This window comes from Micropterus dolomieu, linkage group LG13 (genome assembly GCF_021292245.1).
Source record: "Micropterus dolomieu isolate WLL.071019.BEF.003 ecotype Adirondacks linkage group LG13, ASM2129224v1, whole genome shotgun sequence".
Taxonomy (NCBI): Eukaryota; Metazoa; Chordata; class Actinopteri; order Centrarchiformes; family Centrarchidae; genus Micropterus; species Micropterus dolomieu.
Genome location: NC_060162.1, coordinates 15576832 through 15584323, shown reverse-complemented (window position 1 = coordinate 15584323; position 7492 = coordinate 15576832). Strand labels below are relative to the sequence as shown.

Genomic DNA, 7492 nt, shown 5'->3' with positions numbered 1-7492 from the left:
AAAAAACAAGATAAGAGCATGAAAACATTGAAAAGACTAAAATACAGATTAATATAAAATTAGTAAAATACAATAAAATAAAAGGGATAAAATAAAGTCAAATAAGATCGGGAAAAGCTCTCCTATAAAAGTATGTTTTAAGAAGGGACTTAAAAGAGTTCACTGACTCAGCCGACCTGATTTCCTCGGGCAGGCTGTTCCAGAGCCTCGGGGCCCTGACAGCAAACGCTCTGTCCCCTTTAGTTTTCAGTCGAGACTCTGGAACAGACAACAGACCTCTGCCCGAGGATCTCAAGGTACGTGCTGGTGCGTATGGGACTAAAAGGTCAGAAATATAACAAGGCGAGAGGCCATGAAGAGCTTTAAAAGTGATCAATAGAATTTTAAAGTCAATTCTAAAACATACTGGGAGCCAGTGTAATGAAGCTAAAATAGGAGTAATGTGGTCATATTTCTTTGTTCTGGTTAAAAGAACAAAGAAATTTCATACTGAGAATTCAGTCAATTAAAAACTGGGTAAGTAATTCTAATCCAATACATTTCTTTTTGTCAAATTCAGCGAATATCTCCTCGAGGTGCTCTAGCTGTCCATCCTGTGTGCACTAAAAAAAGGCCGGAGTTAGTTATTTTTTAATTTTTTTAACACACACACACACACACACACACACACACACACACACACACATGTTACTGTGTCATTAACAGTTTATTTTAATTTTCAAAAAAAATTTTTTAACACACACACACACACACATACATGCTTACTGTTTTATTTATTTATTTTAATTTAATATATTATTTTAATTTTCTAACATACTAACACACACATGCTTATTGTTTTTCTAATTTATTTTTACGGAATTTTTATATTTTATATATTTTTTTATTATTATTATTAACACACACACAAACACAACTTTTGCTGTTTTGTTTCCTTATCTAATGAAATGTATGAAATTAATTGTCCTTATGTGCTTTATATATAGCTTGGGCAATGTTGTTGCTATACATTCATGCCAATAAAGCTAATTTGAATTTGAATTTTAGTACACAGCCCTGGCTCTGTAAATGGGAAATAAACAAAGTGACCCGCACCCTGCCACGCAACACTATTCCAGCTGTTCCAGCCATGATTTGGGTGCCAGGTAACGTTATTTGCCCACCGACATATAGCTTACTTTCCAGTTTGCCAACACCTGCTGTTGTTGTGACATTAGCTATAGTAGGAGCGTTGTGAGTGTCGGCTCTGCAACTTAGTTATGTTAAATCCTTTGTAATTGTTCACTAGCATGGTGTTGTCATTGTGTTGGATTTCTCCAGAATCGCTAACTGCACCTTTAAATAAAATGGTGGAAAGTAAATATAGGTAGCAAATAGGGAGTGATTTTAGACACAGCCTTTTATGTGTCACTAATTAACACAGATGAAGTTCCAGTTGCTTTGGACTCCCGTGTTACTTTCAGTAACAGTTCCAACTCATTGTTGGTCCATGCAAAAAAAAAAAATCTGGTGTGGTTAACATATTCGTCTGTATTACTTTATTCTTTCGCCAAATCTTCTGCAACTGTGGAGAACACCATCTTCTTCCTGTTTACACCGGCACGCCATGCCCAGTGTACGTGAACGGCCACAATAGACGTGTGTTTTTTAGTCGTTTTAATGTAGACAGAGATAAACTCTGAAAGGCCGCTAAAATGCTGGTGTGGATGGAGATCGTATTCGTTTTAAAACTCCGTTTTTAAACAAAAATGCAGTAGTGTGGATGTGACCTGAGTATACAGGGCCCTCAAGTGAGGAGGGCCCACACTAGAATGAATAGCCGTGGATGTGGGGGCGGTCCCATAGAGAATGCCTATGGACAGGATTCAGAATTTTGTGCTATGTCCCTATGTAGCAGTGAGTTAATATGCACTACATCACACCTAAATTCAATACACCACATATATATAACACTTGTGTTTGACAAGAAGTCTGCAGTGAAAAATTGTTATTATATCAGCCAAAGGGACAAAATTCAAAGGTTGGGTTCAAAAACAAATGAGTGAAGAAGAAGATGAAGTGAAACTAAATAATAATGCGCAGAGGAATACCACAGGAGTTACTCACCATCTTTACAAGAACAAAACACAAATGGGAAGTTGATAAAGACGCAGAACAGGAAGAGATTGAGGAAAGGTGATGAAGAAATGAGAGGGCAAGAAGAAAGTCGCAGAACAGTTAAAATATTTGACTTGATATCAACAAGTAACCAACATTTACCGACATAGTGAATGTACTATTAAAGGATGGATTCACATTTTACACAAGTCTCTGTTAAAAACATGCCAATATGTACACTGAAAAAGTTACTCATCATTTCAGCAGAACTATTACAGTGAAGACAAGATTATTGTTCTGATCCTACACTGATCACCAAACACAAAGGTATTAATATACAAATATCCCAATTTCATATCTTACCTTTCAATGACAAGGGCTCCCAAATCCCAAACTGTTTGAGCACGACAATAAACAGTCCAAGAACAACAACAATGGCAATTACTTCCATGCCATCCAATCCCATAGTTGCCTTGCATTAGATATCGCCTTTGCAGAAGCCCTTTAAAAAAACTTAATTGCTTTTGTAAAACTGATATAGAATCTGATAGAGCAGCTTTAATCCACAAACATCATCTGCTGCCAATCATCTCCTTTCTCCAGCCACCTCCTTTTTTTTATCAGTGTTTTTGTACAGGCATCAGCTATTATGTTCACTTCAATGAAACCCTCCAGCTGGGGGGGGGGGGGGGGGGGGGGGGGGGGGCTAGAGGCTAGAGGAGTGAAAGCATCTTCCTTTAAGTAAAAAGGTTCAAAGTCCAGCATGTGTTCTTGCAAAGAAATATCAAATTCATAAAGTCTTAATTCGCAAAAATTATCCAAAGCAATCTCCACTCGCAAACGATCCATCTCTGTTACTACTCGCTGGGATTTGTCGTCCTGGCCGGTTCATTTTAGGATCTCTCCCACAACTCCATCAAGTCAGGGGCTCCACCCCCACTCACTCCATCTCCTCTCACTCACTCCTGAGCTGTGTGTTTCAGGTTGTTGGGTGGGGGGGATTATTACTGAAGGAATTTCTTTACTAATAGTCTCTGATTGACAGTCTACGCTGTCTTTATTTGCTCAGTCATTTCAAGAATGTAAAGCTGTAAAAACCAAGCATTGATCCACAATCGCTGATGGCTGGGATATGAACAGCACTTAGAATGAAGGAGCCTGCCCTGCCCTATGTGGCGCTGCTTGTGTCTACTTGGCCGTTCAGTAATATGCGCAGTCAATAACTCAGGAGAATTCACTCAGACCTGAAAAACACTGTGACCACTGTGACTGTGAAAATGGTGCTTGGTTTATGACATTGTGGTTAAGAATAGCAAAGTTGAAGCGAATTATATCTCTGCTGCAAAGGCGAGCTGCACACCTCAGAGGTCAATTCTGTAAAATGCTCCACATGAAATTCATGCAGAGCTCTGAGAGTAATGGTGGTCTTAAAAGACCTTCTTGTTTTTGACAAGACATTTTTTTCTTTTTTCTTTTTTTTTTTTTTACGATTGTGCTGTGCTGGAGGACAATGAGAGTAAAGAAGTATATGAGAATAGTTCACAACTGATGACTCTGCATAACATAATGGATTTAAGTAGGAAAGGGGAGTGGGGAGATGGGGGGTGGAGAGGAAATCAATTGTTGAGAGGTAACATACTGGTCTTAGAACAGGGAGAGAAAGCGGGCCAGAAATGCATTTAGATAGCTGGGGAGGGTGCCGCTCCAAAAATACCAAAGAAATTCTATACTCTGGCTGTTGTGCACCTCAGGAGTGGTGTTACAGTTGAATGCCTACATTTGAAATTGGTATACAGAATTTGTTCTATAATATTTTTTGGTTTCAGAGTGTCATTTGATGCATGTTTGATGAAAGGAGGCTATTGTATATTAAAATAGCTCCTTATTGTTTATTCACTATTGAAGAAGATTACCACTCTTGTGGAGCTCTTATGAAGGCTTGGTTGCCAAAATGCGTCAGCATATGAAATCAAATGAAATAAAATAAATCATAATAATAATGCATTTAGATTTTGCATTACAATAGAGTGCTGCCATCCCAGGTCAAACTGTCAGATTTTTGTCAATTTAGCAGTGCCCCTCAGTTCAGTCAAAGGAAGTGCACCAGTCTTGCATTGGATGCACTAAAATAATCTTCCAAAATAGTATGCTGAACTTTGCCTCATTATACTGTACATATAGTTAGATATCGGATCGTCAAATAGATTGATGCAAATGATTATCCTTTGCATCTAAATGTGCATTTTTGCAGTATATTTCATGTGTGGGTTAAATCTACCTCACCAGACAGAAACACACTCAGCCATTCTACCAACATGCAAGATGCATGAGCTCATGTTGGAACTCACCTGCCATACAAATAATGCAGCATTATACTGTTTAATGCACCCTAAGTGCTCATCTGCTGATCTATCTCTGTTATTCTATTAAATACAGACAACAGTGAGGTGGCTTAAGGATGCAGAGATGCAGACGGTGCAGCCATCAGTCTCACCATCAGGTTTTAATGACTGCAGTGAGAGCAACATTACAGCTCAGAGCCTGAGGCCATCAATCAAAAAACTAGCACGTAAGTTGTCGTCACACAATTAAACACCCTGAGCTTCGCTCTTTCTCTGCCTTTTGCTCTCTTTTAACTCATTCATTGAGACATTTTTAGCAAGAAATTACCTTTCTGAAAAGGCTTCATACACACCTTGCACTGTGCAAAAGGGATTTCACCTTCCCTTACATGGAATTTTTAGCCATGTGTCATCAAACATTGAATTGCATTGTCAAACATAGATTCTAAATGGGCACTCCGAACACTAATTACAGAAACTAAAATGGGCATGACAGTCATTCTAAATGCCATTTTTATTATCAGCATTTCAATCATCTCTAGACTACTCACAGACAGCCATGCCTCTCCTTTTAATAGCTGATATGATTTGACAGAGAGAGCACATATTTTCACTCTCTTTAATAGTATATGACAGGTAGCTTCCTCTCTTATACAAGTAGAAGAATGTACAGGAGGTCTGGATGAGTGTGGTGTGGGAGCCGATTGAGACTGTCTCATGACATGGCAGCAGTGGGCTTGCTGATGTTTAGTGTTGAGTGAACTGAGTGCTCTCTACTGGTAACAAACTGCTACTTCATATACAGTAGGGCTATGAGGTGGCAAGGGCAGTGTGACATTATACAGTAAGTGCTACCTCTGTGGTTTAGCAAATCAATTGTAGCCAGATTTACATCTAAAAATCTTTGTTTTAATATCTTGCACAACATAAAAGTGCAACTTTATTTGCTGATGCCTGATGTGTGATGTCGCAACTACAGAAACAATAATGTTAGGAATATTTGTTTCTGTGAGAGCATGTGTCTCTAAGCATCTTTATTGGGTTGTTCTGCATGATATATATACTTGCTTGGGAGTGAGTGCAGACCACCAACGTCCACAGACCAGTAGATGGCGATCAAGTTGTCATGAAGTGTAGGAGATCTGCTTAAACCTTAACAAATATTTCCAGTTTAATACATAAATAACAATACTGATGGGTAGAAATGATAGTAAGTGAGAATAATGATGTATTTTAGTTAATCCTACAGCAGATTTTCTTAAAGGCCTCATAAATAAAAGATGGAGACCATGTCAAAAGTAGAGATGGGCTACATTGTATAATGTGTCTGTTCAAGGTGGTGGTTTGTCTGCCATCAGAGCATGTGTTCTGATACTGCTTTCATCAGTGTCCTGTCCAAGGCACATGGCCATCTGTCTGTTGGCAGAGAGAGAAGTAAGCGGTAAATGAGGCTGGATGAGAACAGCAGGTAATTTCTGGAAACTGCAGAGGAGACATTCTGTCTGCTTATCACTGTGTTTGTTTACCCAGGCTGATTAAAGATTTCAGAGGGGAAATCAATTTTAACACTTCAAAGAGACTGTTTTCACATTAGTTTGAATGAGGGAATTATGTGATATTGCTTGGAAGGGTTGCAGAAAGGAATGTCTGTCCTGCCTGTCAAGTGCATGCACACAGCTGACTGTCTGCCCGCGCAGGACAGCATCAATAATTTAGAAAAAACAAGAAAATGGGAGCATGTAAAGGCAGTCAGCAGAAAACACTGTGCGCTTCATCTTCATATTCATCTTTTGTGATACATAAACACAGTGAAAGGAAATCCAAAGCTATATATTTTGTTAAAAATAGAAAGTAGACCTTAAGATGAAATCATAATTTATTGGAGGTGAACTGATCAGGCACAAAAACAACAACAGCTCTGTGTGCGTGCGTACGTGCGTGCGTGTGAGAGAGAGAGAGAGAGAGAAAAAGGAGGGAGAGGGAGCACTGGATGGGGAGGGAGAGATGTGTAGTGGATCAAATCAGAAGTGAGAGTGAAAGCGGCAGAGGTCCATTCATTGATTGATTAGTTGCTGAAATGAAGTGGCGTTTGGGGGAGAGGTCTGTGCTGTGAATGCTCAATATGAAGGCAGAGAACATATAGTAGCTATATACTATAGACGGGGCAGATATTTTAAAATTCATGTGTTCTGTAGTGCAGGAGCTTGAAGGGTGACCCTGTATCTGTTTTGTTCTGCTTCCCCTGCTGCTACACACAATCATCTAGATATTCATTGTACTGTATTGTTGTTTAAGGTGTTAAGCCTGGTGGTGTATCTCTTTATGTGCCTGTACCTGGCCCTTGTTGCGTGGTACTGGCGATAATCCACTTGACGAGACAGCACTTCATCAGAGATTTACGCGTGAGCCGTGGTCTCTGCCACTTGGAGCCCTCTGTCTGTCCACCCGGGTTTGGATCTTTCCCATTGGCATCAGGTAACAGATCGCCATCCACTGCCTTCTCATTCCCCTGAGGAAGACAGGAAAGAAGAGGACAGATAAACTCTTTGCAGACAGAAGACAGACCTTAAGGTGCTTCTGCGCACCTGTCAAGATATATATTGATATAGGTTTTTAATCATATGGTGGTGTGACATAACAGTAGGTTTGGCACTGGCATGATAAATCTTCTTTTTTAGCTTTATATGGTACAATGTAGCAAGGCTCTTGTGACAGCTGGACCAGTAGGCTGTGAATGAACAGATCAATATCTCAGTAATAAATTGCTCTATACTCAAATGCTGCTCATTTAATGACTGTTGATTACAAAGATGTAATTTTCTTTATGAAGCTGTAAGGCTGTTGTAGATACCTCCAGACTCTTTGCACCTGCACACTGCGTTTTTGTTAAGCATATTTTAACACTGCAGTTAAGAAAGGATGCGTTACATAGTTCTGTAAAATGTTGGTCTTTTCATGTATTATAAAGATTGAGAAATATTAAAGATGTTTTAAATGTGCATGGTTTGAAGAGAAAAAGAGAGAAAGAATTGGGGGGGGGGGGGGGGGGGGGG

The 7492-nt window shown here is 39.4% G+C and overlaps 1 protein-coding gene across 1 annotated transcript in view; it reads right to left on the bottom strand.

Moving 5' to 3' along the window:
* The window catches only part of LOC123981686 (calsenilin-like), a 15510-nt gene that overhangs the window by 5166 nt on the left and 2852 nt on the right, over positions 1 to 7492 (bottom strand). Inside the window, exon 2 of the mRNA XM_046066739.1 lies at positions 6774 to 6948. Coding sequence (XP_045922695.1) covers positions 6774 to 6948 — 175 coding nt within the window. The remainder of the gene's footprint in view (positions 1 to 6773; positions 6949 to 7492) is intronic.